The sequence below is a fragment of the Cavia porcellus genome, unplaced genomic scaffold, assembly GCF_034190915.1.
Source record: "Cavia porcellus strain 051 isolate PalLab524CR breed Dunkin Hartley unplaced genomic scaffold, mCavPor4.1 scaffold_1, whole genome shotgun sequence".
NCBI classification, from domain to species: Eukaryota; Metazoa; Chordata; class Mammalia; order Rodentia; family Caviidae; genus Cavia; species Cavia porcellus.
The window spans coordinates 188,770,058-188,790,825 of record NW_026947484.1 but is presented as its reverse complement, the minus strand read 5'-3'; the positions used below and the strand labels follow the sequence as shown (position 1 = coordinate 188,790,825).

At 48.6% G+C, this 20,768-nt stretch overlaps 1 protein-coding gene across 1 annotated transcript in view; it reads right to left on the bottom strand.

Annotated features, from left to right (window-relative positions):
- Positions 1-20,768, bottom strand: part of Gabbr2 (gamma-aminobutyric acid type B receptor subunit 2) — a 355,790-nt gene that overhangs the window by 147,823 nt on the left and 187,199 nt on the right. The window contains exons 5-6 of the mRNA XM_063224805.1: positions 13,073-13,138; positions 7,892-8,092 (exon numbers count right to left, since the gene is read on the bottom strand). Of these exons, the coding sequence (XP_063080875.1) occupies positions 7,892-8,092; positions 13,073-13,138 (267 nt within the window). The remainder of the gene's footprint in view (positions 1-7,891; positions 8,093-13,072; positions 13,139-20,768) is intronic.

Here is a 20,768-nt window from a genome sequence, read left to right as displayed (position 1 = left end):
AATGAACATAGATGCAGAAAATCCTCAATAAGGTTCTGGCAAACAGAATGCAACCAATTATCCAAAGGATCATAATCATAACCAATCTCAGGGATACAAGGATGGTTTAACACATGCAAGCCAATAATTGTAATATATCACATAAACAGAAGAAAGGACAAAAATCACACAAGCATCTCAATAGACAAAGAAAAAGCTTTTGGAAAAATCAAATATCCACTCATGATAAAAATCCTAAAGAACATAGGTATAGAAGGAACTTATCTCAACCCGAGAAAAGCCATAATATATATAACAAGTCTATTACCAACATCATATTAAGTAGGGAGATGATGAATGACTTCCCTATAAATTCAGGGACAAATCAAATATATCCACTGTCTCTACTTCTATTCAGTACAGTTCTCAAAATGTTAGCCAAAGCAATCAGAAAAGAGAAATAAATAAAAGGGATATGTATAGGAAAGGAAAAAGTCAAATTACCAATTATTCTACACGGAAGCCCCCTAAATTTTTACCAATTAGCCCTAGAATTAATAAATTCAATAGAGTATCAGGATACAAAATCAATACACAAAAATCATCAGTGTTTCTGTACACCAATAATTAACTCTCTGAAAAAGAAATTAAGAAAACAATACTGCTTACAACTGCACCAAGAAAACTTATATACTCAGTAATTAACCTAATCAGTAGGCAACTGAAATGAACAAAAATGTCTCAGGAAGACCTCTACAATGAAAAATATAATACTCTGAAAATGGAAGCTGAATAAGATATCATAAAATAGAAAGATATCCTCCCCCTTTGCTGGATAGGTAGAACCAACATTGTCAAAATGGTCATACTTCAAACTTATATACAGATTTAATGCAATCCAAATCAAAGTACCAACAACATTCTTCACCAAACTAGAGAAAATAATCCTGAAATATATATGAAGCCAAAAAGACCCAGGGTAGCAAAAGCAATCCCGGGCAGTAAGAGCAAAGTGGGAGGCATCATAACCCTGGACTTGGGTTACATTTCAAAGCTACAGTGATAACAACAGCATGGTACTGGCACAAAAACCGACGGCTGGGTCAATGGAACAGAACAGAGGATTCAGAAACATTCTAGGCACATTCAGCTATGTGATCACTGGAGGAAAGATAGCCTCCCTCTTTAATAAATGGTGCTGGGAAAACTGGCCACCTATATGCAGACAATTGATTCTAGACCCATATATGTTATCATGTATCAAATCAAAATGGATCAAAGATCTAAATGTTAAAACAGAAACAATCCGCTAGAAGATAAAAGAGGTAAAACTCTTGAAGACATAGCTGTAGGCATGGACTTTCTGAAGCGAACCCCTGTCCCACAAGGAATAGCACAAAGATCAATAAATGGGATCACATCAGATTAAAAAGTTTCTACACAGCAAAGGAAACAACCAAAAATGTGAAGAGAACAACCAATAGAATGGGAAAAATATTTATTAGCTATTCTTCCAGAAGAGGTCTAATATCTAAAAATATATAAAAATTAAAAAAAATTAGAACTCCGTCCCCCCCCCAAAATGATAGACCAAATCAGAAATGAATTGAAACTTCTTAGAAGTACAATTGGCCAATAAATGTGTAAAAAAATGTTCAACATCTCTGGCCATTATAGAAATACAAATTAAAATAGCACCGAAATTCCCTCTTACTCCAGAAAGAGTGGCTATCATCAAGAAATCAAGTAATAACAAATGCAAGAAAAAAGGAAGCTTTCAACATTGTTGGGAATGTAGAATAGTATATTTCCATATGGAAATCAGTATGGAAATTCTTTAAAAAAGACTAGAACTAGAAATTCCATTTGACCCATCTATTCTCCTTCTATAGTATCTTCCCCAAAGAACTGAAGACATCATGTTACAGTGATACATGCACACCCATATTTATAACAGCAGAACTTGTAAGAGCTAAGCCTTGGAAGCAAGCTTTATGTCCATTAACAGATAAAAATGAAGAAAATTTGATATTTGTATACAACAGAGTACTACTTGGCCCTAAAGAAGCATAAACCTGAGTCATTTAGGAAAATAGATGCACCTTGTGATCACAACATTAAGTGAAAAAAATCAGATGCACAAGCTTAAGAATCACATAGTTTCTCTTATATAAGAAGCTCAAAATCTAAATGAAGAGCAAAATAAAAGACAGACATAGGAACTGGGAGACAGAGCTTTCGTAAATGGGAAGGGAACCAAGAGTTGGAGGGAGCAGGAAGAGAGGGGAGAGGATAAAAAAGACTTTAGATGCATTATGTACATGTACCCACTCCCCAAAGGGAGCACGATCCTAAGTGTTAACAAACATTGAAAAAAGCATCCATTTCAGGCATGTGCAGGAAAATGACGCCCCTTGAAACGATAATGCTATGTAAAATAAATCAGATGCAAACCATTACAAATCACATGGTTTCTCTTATATGAGGAACCTGAAGTACAAATAATTTTTTTTAATCGGTACCAGGGATCAAACTTACGACTGCCTGCTTGCAAGGCAGGTGCTTATGCCGCTGAGCTAAATCCCCAGCCCCTGAAGTACAAATAATTTAAAGAGAAAAATAAAAGATATAGGAAACAGGGCTGTAGAACCCATGGAGAAGGGAGGGGGATCTGGGGATGGGTGAGGCTGGAGGAAAGTGAGGAGAAGAGAAAGTAATAGGGTTAAGATGTGACCGTGTATGCACCAATTCCCCACAACGCATGCATTTATCCTGCCTTACAAATATAATAATAAAACAAAAACAATCAGGAGTCATCCTAATCCCTTTTGCTGCTCATCACCTCACATAGCTTGGGCTGCAGACTATTTCACTAGTCTTCCCATCTGTCCTCAGACTGCTACCCTGATGAGGAAAGAGCTCTAACACTTACTGAGCCCCAGTCGTGTGTGGGGGGAAGATACTTCCTAGTGCACAGCCTCATGCAATACTTACAAATCCATGACAGAGACACCCTTACTCCCATCTTACAGATGACAGAAATACAGAGAAGTTAAGAGTTGCTCCAAATCACTGTATTGCTCTTGGGTTCATGTGCCAATAACATCAAACAAATTGTCAGTGACTTAAATGAGTTTATTTCTTTCTTAGGTTAGAGACCCAGCAGTAGGCAGTGCAGAGCTGCTATGACAGCCTCATAGTGTAAATGGAGACCGAGGTTCCTCCTACCTTTCTGCTTTACAATGTAGACTGCAGTTTCCTTTCCAAGGTCACCTCATGATCCAAAAGGGCTGCTAGAACTTCAGAAATCCCATCTACATTCCATTTCACACAAGACAAAGAAGAAAAAGGGCCAGAGCTCCCTTTAAAGGCACCTTTCTGGGAGCCCCATATTATGTTCTGATTTTTGCATCATCGGCCATAATTAGAATCCTAGCCATAGCGTGGGATGCTGGGAAATGTACATTTTTAGTGGCATGGCAATATACCTGGTTAAAATCAGAGTAGTGTAACTGGGATGGAAGCAGGAAGAGAGGTAGGTATGAATATCGGTGGAGATAACCAGCCCTCTGCCTGCGTCAGCTGGGAAGTGATAGAATCAAAACTTGGACCTAGCCAGTGGTTCCTCCTCAGGCCACCAAACCCTTCCTCCTGTCCCTGTGTCCTCCCCAACTACCTATCTCTCAGGGAAGTCGACATCAAGGACACAGGCACGGTCATCAGTGCTATGAAGCTGGGTTACCTGCATTTTTAGAGCGTACGCTTTCTCTCCCTTGAGCCCAGAACTGCCTAGCAGCGCAGGGTCCTTGGCCATGGGACTCATGCAGCAGGTGCAAATGGGTCAGTGTTTGCAGGTCCTGGGCCCCAGGCCAAGGGCTTCCCACGTTTGTGTGTCCTCTGATCCTTCTGAGTTGCAAAAATGATCACTGGTGGGCGTAGATGTTTCTAACCAGCAACATCTCAAACACTTCCAGAGAATGAGCCTGAAACTTTGATGGGGGCTAGATCCCCTCTGAGATCCCCGCTGGTTCCAGGATTTGGTGACAGCACCATCTGGTCCAGTGGCCCAGCTCTGTGTCCCAGTAGCACACAGAACTAAGGGAAGAGTGTCCTTACCAGGGAGCAGATGGTCACTGAGAAATCAGGCTGAATTGTAAATGTTCACGAAGGGAACACACAGAATAGGATTTTGAAAGATGAGAGCTGACACTTTCAGTCATCAGTGTCGGTGGTTACTTTGCAAGAATGGAGCAGTGTTGGGGAACCTCAGGGAGAAGAAAGAGCAGGTGCTGGAGTGAGTCCAGGGGTGCTTTCTTGAGGCGTGGAAGATGGGCTTTGGGTGTGCTGGGGACAGCTGGAAGGTCCCTGCTGTCCCAATGCTGGACACTCGTTTGGGAAAGCCCTGAGCTTGAGCTTCTGGAGGGAGTCATGGTCCTCTCATCACCCACTTCTGGTGCTGGTGAGTGAGCTGGGCACAGCCTGATGTGAGAGCCAGGCATCTAGAGGAGTGGACCGAAGTGGATGCCCTGGGAGGGGCATGCCTCAGAGGCCACGGATTCCTGGAAGCCTCTCAAGCCTGTCACAGCCTGAGGGTAGACAGGTCATAAAACTGGGACTTAGGAGTCCTGGACTCACCTCTGACCTGCTTGGTGAGCCAGTTAAGATTTAAGGGGCCGCCAACAAATTCCACCAACCAGAGAAACAATTTAAAATAATAAAAACAACTGTTCCCCAGTTTTAGAGGCCAGAAGTCCAAGATCCAGGCATCAGCAGGGCTGGCCACTTCTGGGGGCTCTGAGGGCCCATCCCTAGGCTCTCCTGCCTCTGCTACTGCTAGCTGTCATCCCTGGACCCTCCTCATCTTCTAGCTACATTGCTTCAGTCTGTGCCTTCATATTCGCAGAGCTTCTCTGCTGTGTGTCAAGTCTCTCTCTGTTTTTCTCTCACAAAGACACCTGTCACTGGGTTTAGAGCCACCTGTGTTATCCAGAAATCCCCTCTCAGGGCTGGGGATTTAGCTCAGTGGCATAAATGCCTGCCTTGCAAGCATGCGGTCATGAGTTCGATCCCTGGTACAGATAAAAAAAAAAAAAAAAAAGAAATCCCTTCTCTAGAGTCTAAGTGAACAGCATCTGAAAACAGTTTCTTTCCAAATAGTCACATGCACAGGACCTAGGAGTGAGGATCTGTAGCCATATTAGTTTAAGACCTGCTAGTGAACCCATCACAATGACCTTAGCTGTGTCCTTCCTCCTCTGCCCTCTGGATTCCCTCCTTGTAAACATGAGGATGGTAAGAGCTCACTCACTTGCCTTGGTCTGCAAATGTTTACCTTCACAGACACGTGACTTCATGGGTCCACACCTGTAGGCATCAACTCAGTAGCCAGCGTCACACTGACCATAACCCTGGGCCCACTCCCTCAAGCCAAGCCCTGCAGGACAGGCTGGGAGTGGGAGGAGCTTGACAAACAGCCTGCTCAGGGCTGGGACTACAGGGAGTCAAACAACACTCTTACTTCAGGTCAGAATTTTAAGGAGACAAAAACTATCCTCAGGAATCAGGATAAAAAGACTTTAATGCCATATTTTTAAAAATCACAATGCTTTTGGCATTGATTTTGAATTTAAGAAAGTACTGCAATAGCATATATTATTTTAAAACCTGGATAAGATACAGGGGATGGAAAGAGGGCTGCTGCTTGTCTGTTGTCACCTGTCTCTTGTGACCTTGCTGTCTTCTGCTGCCATGAGCTGTTTCTGCTCTGCGATGCCCTCTGCTGTGCCGCCCTGCCTTGGACCCAGCTGAGTACGGACTGAAACCTTCACAAACAGTGAGCCAAATAAACCTTTCCTCCTGTCACTTGGGGTGTCAGATCTTTTATCTCAGCTATGAGAAAAGTAACTAAGACATCAACAAATGTGAACAACAAATGTCAACCAACAGTGAACGGCCCCACGGTGTCTGACACACAGGACAGCCTCTTCACTAGCCCCAAATAAAAATATTAAGGAATGAAACAGTGATCTTGGAGACATCGTTACAAGTGTCAGAGGGTTTCTTCCTGAAATACCATGAAAAATGTTCTTCCTGAGGCGCATCCTTGCGTCCTGCTCCACCTTGTGTGGTTCTTGTCTGTGAAAAAGGCTCCATGCCCGCGAAAAGACATTCCAGAAACTTCTCGGATGCCTCATGGTTCCATCTCCATTAAGCTTTCTCTGGGTCATTTAATGGTTCATCTTCCTCAATCTGTCAGTTTACATAGCATACTGTCTGCCTTTATGGATTTTTTTCTTAGTTTTTGTATTTTCCTCAAATTTTATACTATTTTTAGCTTAAACTACAGAGTACTCCTAGACCCAATAATATTGAAACTGTGACACCATTAAAAATAATATTTACCAAAATAAGATGAGTCACTTCTGTTCATTATTCAACACCTTGAAAATTTTATATATGCATTGATTTTGGTATGAAATTGGGGTTTTTATTTTCAGTATTTTCTAACCAGGTGCCAAGATGATCTAAGGAGGTGTTTACAAAATGTGTCCTAATGATTTGCCATTTTTTGACAAATCAATAAATTATTTGTGTAAAGCTGGCTCCAATTTGAGGTTAAATAATGAATGAGTGTGTGTATATACTTCACTATGAAGCCTTTTCTTTAAATGAAATCAGGTCCACAAGGACCCTGGGGCTGGGGCTGGTGGGGGAATTTAACTCTGAAGAAGAGGAAGAATCATGCGCCTGCTGAATGGTTTCAGCTGGGGGTCAGAAGTGAGACCTGGATGTCACCGCATTCACCAGGCCATCATCTCCTGAGTTCTGAATATCCACGTCCTGGATGAAACAGTGCGCTTGTGAAATGTAGTCACATGCCATGCATTCATGCACGGTCCTACAGGAGAAACAGGCCAGGGACTAGTGACACCCATGGCAGGTGTGGGGACTGCAGATACATGAATTGCTCTGTGAGAACACCAAGGCGCCAGTACCACACTGGTCACACCATGCAATACGCCATTAGTCCTGTGCCACCTGGCCCCTGGGGCAGTGAAGAGGGGCCAGAGCCCAGGGAACTCAAGGTCCAGGTCAGTTAGCTGCAATGGAAGTACTGGGCTTTGGACCAGAGGGGCTCCCCTCCCCACCAGGACAGCATTATGCATGAGACAGAGGTATACAGACACAGAGAGGACGTTCCAGGTCTGAGGATGACATTCCAGGTCCCCGGCAGAACCTCAGGGGCCCTGTGGTCAGTGGCACAAAAGTTAGGACCTCAGTGTTATGATTTATGTCTAGATGTCCCCTCAAATCCTCATGCATTTTTAGATGGGGCTTTTTCCAAGGTAGCTGAATCTAGAATTCGTGAATGATTCGTAGTGCGATGATAGGATTCAGGCTGGGTGACTGCTAGATCAGCCCACTGATTGGACTGGCACTGCCCTGATCCCAGCAGTCTGGATAAGATAAAGGGGGCAGAAAGAGGCTTATTTCCCCCTTTTTTGCTCTTGTTGCTTTTGCTATCTTCTGCTGCCATGGATATTGCCCCTCTGCCATGCACCCCTCCTGCCTTGGAGCCAGGACTGAAACCTCTACAAACCGTGAGCTAAATAAACCTTTCCCTCTTTAACTTGGACTGTCGGGTATTTTGTCTCAGCAACAAAGACACCAGTTCTGCTGGAGAGCATCCTCACCTCATCCCATCCTCACATGTCCCTACAGGGACACACAGCAGAGGGCCAGCTGTCCCTATCTTACAGGTTCTTGAGAGTTAGCAAAGTCAAGGGATTTGCTCAGAATCACAGGGCAACTTTCAGGACAATATCTGTCTGTGCATCTTTTGCCAATATTATCAGAAAAGGTGGTCAGAGAGGCTGAGACGAGGTGCTAACACAGCACACAGGGCACCCACCTTTCCAGAGATGGTCTTGATCTGTTTGGAGCTCAGAGGCTCGAAGTCCACACCGATGTAGCCCTCCATGGCTGCCAGCAGGTTCCTTCGCAGGCAGCGAGAGGAGTTGGCCTCGGTGCGCACCTGTTCCCACCAGGATGGCTCGTACCAGCCGGGGATGATCCACTGATATTTGCTGCCAAACATGTTCTCTTCATAGGCCTGCAAGAGAGGAGGGGCACAGTGAGGGCACTGAACGCAGGCCCGGCGTGCGCCATGCCCTCAGGGCCAGGCTTCCTCTCCCAGGAGGACTTGCTCTCCCGGCTCGGTCTCCTCCACTCCACCTCTCAAGGGACCCAAGGTAGTTTATGAACAACTTGTATAATAAAATAATCAATACTGTAAAAATAAAAACCTATTTTTAGGGACCTGGGATAATAGAAATCACTCTGTGGAGCCTGGAGGTAAAGGGAACAGTAGACAGACAAGCAGACCAAAGGTTCTGGCAGTGTATATAAATAAGCTGCATAGTTCACCATGAGCTTCCTGGAGGCCCAAGGGAGAAGGACAGCAGGATTATTAACACAGCTTTCGTTCTCAATAAGGAGAACATATACCAGCTCTTTAGGGAAATGCCAGGTTCCCGTCAGTGGTGCAAGGGTTTGATGGTGACCAGAGCACATGTGGGTGGGTAGAGATGCCAGAAACCCATGAAGGGCGGTTTAACCCAGAGTTAACCCAGCGTTTGGTGCCTCTCTAGAGGACTCTCTGGCTGTCAAAGGACATGGTGGGGATAACTGATGTCTTAGTAGGGCATCCCTTGGTATGGAACAAGGCCAGTGTGAGAGGCCAGAGGACAGTGAGGGCCAAGCAGGTGCTGTGTGTGGCTCAGGTGGCTCTGGCTCCTCATTTTGGCAGCAGTACTCGAGCCCCATCCACTTCCTCATGTTACAGAAAAGCTGCTGGGGTGCCCAAGACCATCCATGTCCCAGAAGCTAACTGCTCAAACCCCCTTCTGCCTAAGAAAGGCCACCTGTGGCATGAGTCCTCCTTCCCAAGGGTGGGCTAGAAGGTTTGTGCCTTCACTTAGGCTCCACCCAATGCCTCTGTGAAGGCCATGATGATCAGTCATTGTTCAATAAAAGAACACTTCAAATCTCTCAAAGCAGTGGCCACACTGCCTCTTGTCTAGGCTTCTACCACAATACAAGACTATCACCTCCCTCATTCTAAACACTGTACTTCTCATAATGCAACCTTATATATAATCATTTTTCCAGTATTATAATGTTGCCTCAATTTAAACTGGAGAACACAGAAAATTCTCCTATTTCAATTACTTTAACAAATTCTCCATTGAACAAAATCAGGCAGGGGCTAAGATACTTAGAGAGGTGGTTCCTGGGCTATTATCTCTGTCTTTCAGAGGAGGAAACTTGGCCCCAGGGACTGAAGATTTTGCCCAACCCAGCTAGTAAAAGAAGGAGTCAAGACACCTTGCTGAAGCTCCCCTCTGTCCTCAGTAAAGTAAAGCCTCAGTCTAGGGGGCTTCCTAGGAGGAGGCCACTCAAGGGTGGGAAGGTATAGGGCAGGGCCCAGGGCCTCTGCTCAGAGGCAAAAGCAGGGGGATGCTCTCCCTGGGGATGAGGACCACGGGGGATGAAGGCGGTGCCGAGCTGGGTGATGCCAGGAGCTGGCCCTGCTGCCACGGCTCTCCCACCTGCCGTGCCCACGAGCACTGTCCGGACCACGGGCCCTGTACCCACGGGAATGGCAACGCATTCGGGTTTGTACATTGGTCAGTTTCAGCAAGCTGAAACTTTTTCTAACATAACTTCTGACTTTTTTAGAAAAAAATGAAAAAGAAGCCCGCCGGGCAGCCTTAGGTGCCAGCACACAGCCCGCAGACCTCCTGGCCTGGGCTGGCTTAGAGTTTCATGAGACCGTATGGGCCGCGCCTGCGCCTCTAGGTTCTGGACAGCAGAGCTGCTCCTCCTGGCCCTTCCTCCTCTTGCGGGTGCACAGTTCCATTCACATCGCCATCACAGCCACACACAGCCCTGCTCTTGGGCTAGGAGAAGCCCGAATGCCAGCCTTGCCCACGGAGCTGTGCGTGGCGTTTTAGACCTACTGCGTATCCCTCTCTGTTCCTTCCTGTCTGTGCTGACCCTTCTCACTGCCCTCACGTCCCTCTCCTCACAAATCTGCTGCTCTACCTCTGCTGGGCTGGGGAAGCAGGGCCCCGCCACACCTCTGAGCAAAGGCCCACAGTGCCGGGTGAACGGGTGACAGGCTCGCCAGGCCCAGGGGGGTGGGACTCGGCCACATCGTCCACTGAGGTAACAGGTGGAGATGCTACTGAGCCTCCGTCCTGGGGCCGCTGGTTTGGGGGAGCGGGGATTGCTGTGCCAGGGGCCCTGTCCTGGGGTGCCAGCCTGTGTCCTCTGCCAGCTAGGGCCTCCTGGAGGCGGGACCCATCTGCTGTCCCTGGACCTCCTGTGCTCAGCCTGGTGCCTGCTGTACAGAAGGTGCTCGAGAAGCGGCTGTGTGCAGATTCAGTGACTGTACCATGTGCCCGCGTCTTTGGTCACCCTGGTTTTCATTTCCCCATCAGAGGCAGACAGAGGTGTCTGATCCAAGGCCACCAGATGGGCTCTTCATCTGACAGGTATCCTATATTCCCATTCTTCAGACTCAAAGACTGCTGGTTCTTATGAGTTGTCAACAAGATGGGAATATTTAAAACAAAATCCAAATTCCTTTTCTGATTAGGTTTCCTTTTGCCTCCTCTCTTCCCACACAAGATTAAGGTTCCCGACAAGAGGAGTGATGACTCCACACTGGCAAAGCAGTTAAAAGCTGGACGAAGGCTCCCCCCTGGGCAGCTGTACTTAAAAACTACAACCCCACCATGCTAACAGGGCAGGGATCACTGCTTCCACCTTAGAGACCAGGCAGCTGGGACCAGAGATGTCAAGTGACCTGCCTAAGGACACACAGCTGGCAGTGCTGAAACCGGAATGCGGCTCAGAGTGTTGGCAAATTGAGACCAGACCAACCATGTGCTGGAGCCAACACGAACATTTTGGCACAGGGATATAAATAGGCCTGGCACGAGCTAGCGGCCGCCCTCCCACTGTGTGGCAGCTGCAGTCTCAAGTGCACAGCAACACACTGCCTTTAGACAGCAAAGCCATGGTGGTCTCTGTGCGGCCATGAGAAGCACAGAAAGGCACTCCTGGGGTCTCTGCTCTGTGCAGCCCCCCCTCCAGCACTGCCAGCTTGGCCCGGGTGAAGTCTGAGCACACTCTCCTCAGGGGCTCTGTCCTAACCAGATGGGACTGCGTGTCCTTGGGAGCAAGTCCCAGCTGAGGGTCCCACACAGGCCCTTGACCCTTGATGAGGGGCTGATGCAGACACTAAAAGAAGCCTCACCTCGAAGCACCTGCTTCTAACAACAGCAGAGGGGCTGGGTGGGAGGAGGGACAACGCCCTGCACTGTGTGGGAGGCAGTCAGCTAAACCACAGCCACAGAAGCCACCAGAAGCCACCTCAGCACATGGCCCAAAGCAAATTTTGCAAACAGGAGAGACCCTGTTTCCAGTGGAGAGCAGACAGACACTCGGCCCTGATGTGCACCTGCAGTCTGAGGTCACCTTGGTCCCCTGGCAGCTTTACTCACACTGGTGACCTTAGTTAGAAGACTGAGACCCCCCAAAATCTCTCCCTTTTGTTCCCAACACATGGCATTCCCCAGCTGTGCCTCAACTACCTTGAACGTAGGAAGCTCAATTTGTTCTAAAGTAACTTTCATTAGAACCATTAGATTTCACTTTCTTGGATTTAACCAAATGTTCCAGCCCATTCTGATTTTTCATACCATCTGACATAGTTCACGACTTCTACAGTTTTTGAAAGGTGTAGTAACTCATGGCCAACCTGTAACAAGATGGTGAGCTGTTGGTTCTCCTGGGGAAGTGTGTGGCGCTGGTTTTCCTGATAGGAGCCTGGTTGTTCTCATCACCAGAGGAGCTTGATTCTCTGCTATTGCTGAGGATGGCTTCAGTTCTTTTCAGAGGAGCTTTGGTCCTCACTTTGAGCATCACTTCTTGGCCCTAGTGCAGACCCCTTAGCCTGCTGGCAAGATCCCGCTGGCACACACTTTCTAGCTATCACTGATTTCTGGGCCTTTCCAGTGCAGATCCTTGATACAGATTTGCATGAGACATTGTCAAGGGCTCTAGGCCTCCAGCTGGACTTGTGGAGAACATTGCCATGGGCCAGGTCTCTAGCTGTACTCACATGGGACATCATCCTGGGACCCAGGCCCTCAGCTGGATTCTTTGGGCCTCCAATGTGTGGACAGATCTCTGGCACTCTTCTGCATTTGACTCTTTGAGTGAATATTATAAAATAATCCTATAAATTATGTTCCCTATATTAAATCTGTTCCCTTGCAACCCCTGGCTACAACAGTGGCTATTTATAACCTCGTCCAAGTTACTGACATAAAGGTGAAAGTGACCAGAGACCCATGGTCCATCCCCAGAGACTACACCCAGAATAATGTCAGTGTAACAGGAGGCTGTTGGGAGGCAATAACTCACATAACGGGGCTGCCATTCTGTGGGATGCTGTCCTGAACTGGGTGGAGGAGGAGAGACAGAGCATCAGAAGGTTAAGACTTCATTCCTAGGTCAGTGCTCTCACTGTGTTACTAAGTTAGAAGATCATGACAAAAGCTCCTGTGCTGGGCCTCTAGTTCTTCATCTGTGAAATGGGGTGCTTACAGTTGCCTCATGGCGTTGTGCAAAAGATTAAATGAGAAATACTTTGTCATTTGTCGTGCACCACATAACTGAAAGGACTCAGGGTTAGATAATGAAGAGTTATAGTTCCTCCTAAATTCCAGACTCTGCGCCCTGCTTGCAGCCTTGATGGCTCCCAGTTCGCCTGGTGTCTGGCATCTCCCTCTGTGCCTGCGAACTGTGGGACTGAGCGTGCTGAGCAGGGGCTACCTACACTTTGCCAGCAGTCACTGTGGGTTGGAGGCTGAGTTCTGGCTCCCTTGGGGTGGCCTTTTGAACAGAGGGAGAAAGGAGCAGAAGTGTCTGTCCCCAGAAACCCAGGCTCCAGGCATGGCAAGACCAGGCAGGGAGAAACTTGGTGAATCACAGATGCAACAACCCCCGTGTTACTTACACAACAGAACACTTTTGCCGCCATGTGCTGGTCAAACTGGCCAAGGATGATCCTCACGTCGTTCCCCTGTGGACAGAAGGACAGGCAGGTAAAGGTGGGTGACATCACACGTCCTCTGGGGCTCAAGGCCAGGGGGAGAGAACACTCCTGGGCCTGGCTTCCACCTGGCTTGGGTGCGCAGGACCTCACCCCATCTGGCCACCTTGCTTCTCTGAGGGCTGCCCTGGCTCCCACAGCTGTTCTCCCTGGTCTGGGGCTAGGGGTGGGGTGGGAGAGGGAGACCAGGGGCAAGACTGAACCAGCTGGAGACCAACGTGGAAGGGGGGGCTTCAAGAGCCCTGGAACCACCCCTGTTCTCCTCCAGCTGGACAGGCAAATCCCAATAGGCCCTGAGACATTGTCTCATCTTCGCTTTCCATGCAAAGAGACAGGTCAGGAGAGGAAAGGCCCTTCCAGGGAGCTGGACAAGACCTCACCCGTCCTCCCAAAGTGTTTTAGACTGTTCTGTCTTCTTGATATGCATTTCCTGAAGACATTTTCAGAGTCTGCAGAACTTCCCTTGTAGGAGGAGTCTCTGCAAGCTTTTTCCAAATCTCAGCTCCACCAAACCTCAGGTGGCCTCTGGCCCCCTTCTCCCACCTCAGCCTCAATCTCCTCAGCTCAAAGGTAGGATAAGAGTGGCATCTACTTTATGGAATGCTGCAAGGACTCTGAGAAAATCCTTGTGAAGAGCTTAACACAGTGCCTGGCACACAGTAAATGTGTAAGAGCGAGCTAGTCTTTAGTATTTTATAATTTTCCCCGGCCTAATTTCTGAATAAAATATGTTTGAAAGCTTCATAAATGGGATTATGCTCATTATCTCGGTGTGGTTAATAGGTGAACATTGTAAAACAGCCCCTGTTATTCTTTCATTCATTCAACAAACATTCACTAAGCATCTGCCTGAGGCTCCCTTCCAGGTCAGGTAATAGGCTTCCGGCTGCCTTCTCAAGCACTGGGATACAGTCTGTTCCACAGAGAAGAACAAGCCACAACAGGACACACTGGGCAGCCACCAGGAGGCCAGCTGGGCCTTGACCCACACCTGCTCCCACACAGTGGCCCCGTGGTCTCTGCATCGAGGCCCAGCCTAGGAGGGCTGCTGCTCATCTCCTCTAGCAGACCTCAGGCCCTCAGATGCAGGAGGAGGAGAAACATGCCTTCAAAGATCAGTTTTTAGCATCTTTCAAAATTGGAAAGTGCTGACGGGGAGGCCATTTTCCTCGTCATGTACTTTAGCGGAATAAAAAAGGCTGCATTCTAAAATCATCCTCCGTTTGCAAGCAAGAATGGAAAGAAGAGGAAAAAACTTGCTCCGAAAGGACTTTAAAAGATCGTCAAGAGAGCAGTTGAAGGAAAGAGAGCCTTTGTCATTTCCACGTCTGCGATGCTATAAAAAGTTCTGAGCTGCTTCCGTTCCATGTGCAAGCTTCCAGGCACTCTCCGGGGTCCTTCTGCCTGTTGGCTGAAATCTTTTAGCATTGCTTACTTTTAATATTATCCATCTGTCCATCCATCTGTCTGTCTGTCTGTCCGTCCGTCCATCCATCCATCCATCCATCCATCCATCCATCCTACCAGGTGTGGCTTCCATGACACCCCACCAGCTCCCCTCATACCTCCTTGGTCAGCCTGCTCAGATGCCTCCCCATCAACCCCTGGGCCTTCTGTCCCTCCTTAAATGCTGTTGTCACGCTCTTGGCTCTTGGTGTCCACTGTACTCTGGTCAGCCCCACTCATGACAGGGCCACAGTTGTACGTGTCCTGTGGATTGTCAGACTTCCCTCCCCTGCCCATATCTGCCTCCAGCTGCCCACTGGACACACACTGGAATTCTCCCAGCATAGCCAGTGGAACAGACCCAAGTCAAACTCATCACACTTCCCAGGAAGCCCCTCCTCCTCCTGCTTTCCGTCTCTAGGAATGGTTCCATCAGCCACTCACTTGGGAAACTTGAGAGTCTGCTCAGATTTCCTTCTTTCCCTCACTTCCCACATCCAAGCTCTACCCAGAGCCTGTTGCTTCCATCTGCTCACTGGCTCTCAAATCAGCCCGTCCCTCCAGTCCTGCTGCTCCGGCGTTAGCCACCATCCTTCCTCGGTAAACAGCTGGATCTCCATCTCTAATTCTGCCCCGTGCACCCTGGCCTCCACGGAGTGGATGAAAGGTCCAGATCTGGCAGTGGGAACTCCTCCTATGGCTCCTGAGACTCGAAGATCAAATCCTGAGCTCTCTAGTAGAACACTGAGACTCTTTGCCAATGGCCTCCTGCTCTCTTCTCAATCACATTTCTCACTACTTCTGTGTGGCAGCAAGGATGTTTCCCCAAACATACCTGAAAATCAGCCGTCCATCCATCCATTCCCTCCCTCCCTCCCAGCCCCACTCCGTCCCTCTCTGAAAGCTCATCTACCCAGAGCCCTTCCCTCCTGGACTCCTAGTCTTCCCTCTTGAACTCCTAGTCTGCACAACCACTACCCACCTCTTCCCTAGTTCAGCCCCCTACTGTCCTGCTGCGCTTGGTGGCCATTTCCTCCTCTGGGAGCCGGGGGCACCCTTCAGCCCTCTCTATTCTGACACAAGTCCACTTGCTTTTCTGTCCCCTTGCTTTTCTGAGGGTAATGTGTTTCATCCGAGTGAACCCAGCTCCCAGCATGGGGCACGATGCACATGTTGGTGAGTGTGTGCTGCCTGCAGGATGCAGTGAGTGGACACTGTATGTAGCATGAGTACCACACTGGCACTGGTTGACCAGCAGCTGAGGTGTTACCATCCATGCAGTGATCACATCTCCTGCTAGTTCCAGGGCCTGGCATCCAATGGGTTCACCAGGTCCATTTCTCAAATAGACCAAAGGACCTACATCTTCATGGACAACCACCTGCTGACCCATAGATAACCACCTCTGTGTCCCTATTGCCAAAAACAACCTGGTTGTATGAACTCCGTGTTCATGTACATCCAGGCTGTTATGCATGGGTACAACAAGAGATCCTCCCTTCCTAGGAAGCTCAGGGGTTCTCTCCAAGGTGACACAGCCCCCAGGGCCAGAGCTCTCTCACTTTTGGGCTCCTGACATAGATAATGATCTTACTGGAGCCAGGTGGTCCCTGAGGCAGGAAGCTGCCCATGCCCATTCTGCTTCTGGAGAGCAAGTGGAAGGGCCAAATGCTGTCCAGCATGGGCCAGAGAGAAGGACCCACTCCCAGGGAGAGCAGACAGAGTCTGCAGTGCAGATACAGTGCGTACACCCCAGGCCTGAGGAGGAGTCCCCAGGGCATGAAAAACGTGAGTGTATCTAACTCTGTATTCTGCAGCAGCATCTTATTAGCAGAGTCAGGGATACAGGGATGGGATTTGGAGAACAATGACAATTTGTACACACATGTGCATGCCCTCACAGAAGTTCCAGAATCACACTTTCAGTGCTACACAGCTGCAAAGCCCAGAGTGGGATGGGAAACTTGGGGTTGGCAGTGGGCTCTCTCCCTGGCCCAAGACCTCCAGTTCCCTGTCAGGAGGGTGAGCTCACTCTCCCGTCTCGGGGGCCAGGGCCACTTAAGGAGCAATAGGGGGTGCAGAAGAAGAGCCTGAGGGTGAGTGACAGAAGAGAGCCATGATGTTACCGAGGATGGGGACACCTGGCAGAGGCATGTCCATGAGATCTTCTTGCTCTTTAGTGGACTTCCTCTTCAAAGGGCCTCCTGGTGTGAAATTAGTTGACGCCAAGGTGGTACAAATGACAAATTCTTCCCAGATGGCTGGTTTGTAAACCATCAAGGTGACCTACGTGGATGAGGCTGCTCCACAGGGAGGGTCAAGTAGGAAGTAAACAGCAGTGGGGCGGGACGTCCCACCCTAGAGCTCCCATGAAGCAGCAGGACTTTTGAGACAGAGGCCACTGAGTGCCCTCTGGAGAGGAGCCCCAGGTCACCCACATCCTTCAGCCCTTCCTCTCTTGTGACATTTTCTCATCTGTTGCTTAGGACTTCTCTGTCTCCAAGGTACCTAAAGGGACCTAACATTTTACATGCTTGCACGTGCAGACACACACACACACACACACACACACACACACACACACACCCCACTGAAGAAGGATGGGCCAGTTCAAAGAAGCTGTTGCAAGGAATCCCAACACAGTAACACTAAAGACCTTCCTGCCTGTCATGCTAAGAGACACATGAGCCTGTCTTGAGAGGCACTATTAATATGCCCACTTTGGGGAGTTTCATGAGCAAACAGAGGCACTAGAATTAAGCAGTTCTTCCAGGTGTTGTGGACATGGGGGTCCCCCTGGACACGCTCTCCCCCCAGAACTGGTGTACCCTGAAGTTGCAGTGAGGGGCGCTGCTGGCAGCTCATCCTCTTCTCTGGGAAGAGCCCTTGGCTCCGTGCGGTGTCTGTTCCCCAAAGACTCCTGAGAGACCAGACGAAACTGGTTCTCAATCAAGGCAGTCAGTGCTGGCGGTCAAGCTGAACTCCCCTCCTGTTTTAACCTGCTGCCCTCCCTCCTTCCGTGATCACCTCCTACACAGATCACTTCCACACAAAGCCCAGGCTCTGCTTCCAGGGACTCAACCTAAGATACCTGGTCACACAGGTAGGAAGTGGTGGCACCAGGCCTGACCTTAGGCTCGACCCCTCCCCTTGTGCACTGGTCCCCAGGCTGAGAAACAAACCCCACCAGTCCTGAGCTGCCTGAGCTTAGCCTCCAGCATCAGCTCATGGGGAAAAGTCATGCAGTTTGCAAGCAAAAGGATGTGAGGAGACATGCAATCTTCAGTCACTGAAGCAGCTGTTGTGCATTCCAAGAGCAGAAGATTAAGAGACAAGAAAGACCCACTTGGCATACCGACTTCTGCTGTGAGAATGCCGCGTCTTGCTTGGAAGGTCGACATTGCCCCTGACGCTGACCCCTGGGTTGCCTGGAGTCTCCTACACCCATACACCTGCCTCAGCCCACCCTCACTCACCCTGGTTTCTCAGAGACCTCGCTGCCCCACAGATCCACTCTTCATACCCCACAGTGCTGCTGAAAACCACACCAAACTCTGTACGAGGCTGTGGGGAGGGGATGAGGTGCTCTGGGCCTGCAGGCAGCCGAGCTGCTAGAGGCTGGCATGGGGCGGGCTGGGAGGTGGCCTGACCCCAGCCACAGGGGCTGGTCAGTGTCAGAAGGTGGGCCAGGCCTCCTTCCTGCTGCATCTGTGGACCTGGGGTAAGCCTGGAGGGCTTGCTTAAAATGTTCTCCAGAGTCCTCCTGGTGCTAGCAGGCTGATTTCCCCCAGAATGAATACTTTCTCTTATTTAACAAAAATTAGTCTTCCTTAGACATTTCCCTCACCACCACCAGAAACATCCCTAACGGCACAGAAGCCGGAAACATGTACTCACGCTCCAGGACAGGCGTGAAGAAGGAGTAGCCCACAGCAGCCCGCTGGCAAAGCGTGGCATTTCTTTAAAGTTTATTATTGTATCTTGAAAATTCATGTATATTTAGCTTTCCAATAATATATCTGTCTTAAGATAAAAATAATACTTTTTCTTCCCCATGTCTCTGAGCAAAGCTGGCCCACTGGGACAAGACGCCATGTTTTAATTCTGTGGCTTTGTGTCTCCTCGGGTGCCTGTGTCAGCCTGTTCTTGGAGATCAGCAGGGGCTCCTGGCTTGGTGGGTGTGAAGGTGGGGTGTCAACTGCCAGCAGGGCTCTCCTCTCTGGTTGTGGGAAAGGAGGACTATTCCTCCCAGGACTTTCCTGGCTATTGGTGGGGACTAGGCTAGGACTCTCCAGCCATGCAAGGCAATATGTGTCCAGTCAAGGCCTATTTTCCTCATCCTCCTGTGTTAGGTAGCGTGATGGCTTCCCACCATGTCCACATCCTGATCCCAGAATGACTGATGGTGTTACACGGAAGGAGTCAGGGAGGGTAACACAGGTTGTGGCTGCAATTGAGGGAGCACATCTTAATGTAGAGAGGTTTTCTTGGATTCTCCAAGTGGGTACAAAGTAACCACAAGGAGAAAGTCAGAGACAGTGGGAAATAATGTGAGAAGGATTCCACCGACCACTGGTGGCTTAGAAGACAGAGCAAGGGGCCCCTAGCAAGGAGCGGAGGCAGCATCTGGAAGCTGAAATGGTGGAGGAATGGCTTTATCCTGAGCCTCCCAAAGGAACCAGCTCACTGACATCTCAGTTATAACCTGCTGAGACCAGGGGGCCTCCATGTGGGACTTCTGGCCTCCAGGACAACGAGGCCCTTCTGTGTCATTTGTGGTCATCAGATCTGTCACAGCAGCCACAGGAAACAAAGGCACTTCCATCTCTGACAGGTCCTGATCCTGAACTCATTCTGCTTCTGGTTCCTCTTTGTTGGGTTCCAGGACCCTCCCTGCCATTGCTGACCAGCCTTGGTCAAAATTGTTCCCTCACTGTGCCATTTTGGGCAAAAGCATGCTCACTAATACTGGTAGAGGATGGAGCTATTTTTGTGAATCACTCAAAAAGCAAGTTCATGATCTTCTGAGTGGCAGAGGCAACGCCTTCTCTTCTCTTTTCTTTTAAGAGCAGAAAGTCTAGCTCTGTTACGGGGTCTCCACGATGCCTTACTGAAGCTCAAACAATGCATAGATGCTAAAAACAAATGTAAGAGTTTTCTGTTTGGCCCAGGTCTGTCAGTCGGTCTACAGCCATGCTGCAAGACACTGATTTCAGTCCACTCACTTTTCCTCTGCGTGGCCCTGGGCAGGTTAGTAAACCTCCCTGAGCTTCAGTGTCTCTGCTTCTTCAATGGCAGTGGTAATAGCAGCCTTCTCTAGAGCAGGCGGTGGCAGATATTTTCTATAAAGGACCAGGCAGTAAACAGTTTTTGCTTCACACGCCACAGAGTCTCTATTGCAATTGCTCAATTCTGTTATTAGAGCACAAAAACAGCCCAAAACAACATGCTGAATAAATGTGTTGTAATAAAACTTTATTTATAAACCCAGATGGTGGGCCAGATTTGACCCACAGGCTTTGATATGTGGACCACCATTAGAGAGTCATTGTGAGAATTAAATGAATTAATAAATCTTTGGGCACAAAACAAATGCTAGTGTGTTGTTTTTTGGTGTGGAAGTGAGGCGTGAGGCGAGGGCAGAATAGGCCAAGGTAAGAGGAGAAAGAGAAGACCCTGCACACTCACGGCATGACTTCAGGGAAGCAAGGCCCTCACCTCTCTGGAAAATTTGTCTGCAAAATGTGGTTCTGTGGGCCCAGAGAGCCTACAGGTATGGCTCGCAATTTCCCAGTTCTGTTTTATGACCTGCATGTGGGTTTTATTAGGCCTTTTGATATTACTTTAATGTTCACTTAGAGGTAAGGTGTTCTGCAGCCTTTTTCTCCCTTATATTCCATCATTTTATGATTCATGGTTTTTTCACTCCAGTGTTTCTCAAATTTCCAATATAATTTCAACCACCCATGAGAGCTCAGTGCTCTGTGTACGGGCACCACCACGCGACCCTGCTCAGTCAATGTCCCAGTGGCTTTTCCACCGAACAAGACACAGGCAGGGACAGAAGGTGAACCCAGGGTCTGCTTGATTCAAATTTCTGGTGCTGACGTTCTGCCTGGATGATAACAAATCTCTGTGAGTGAATCATGGGAAG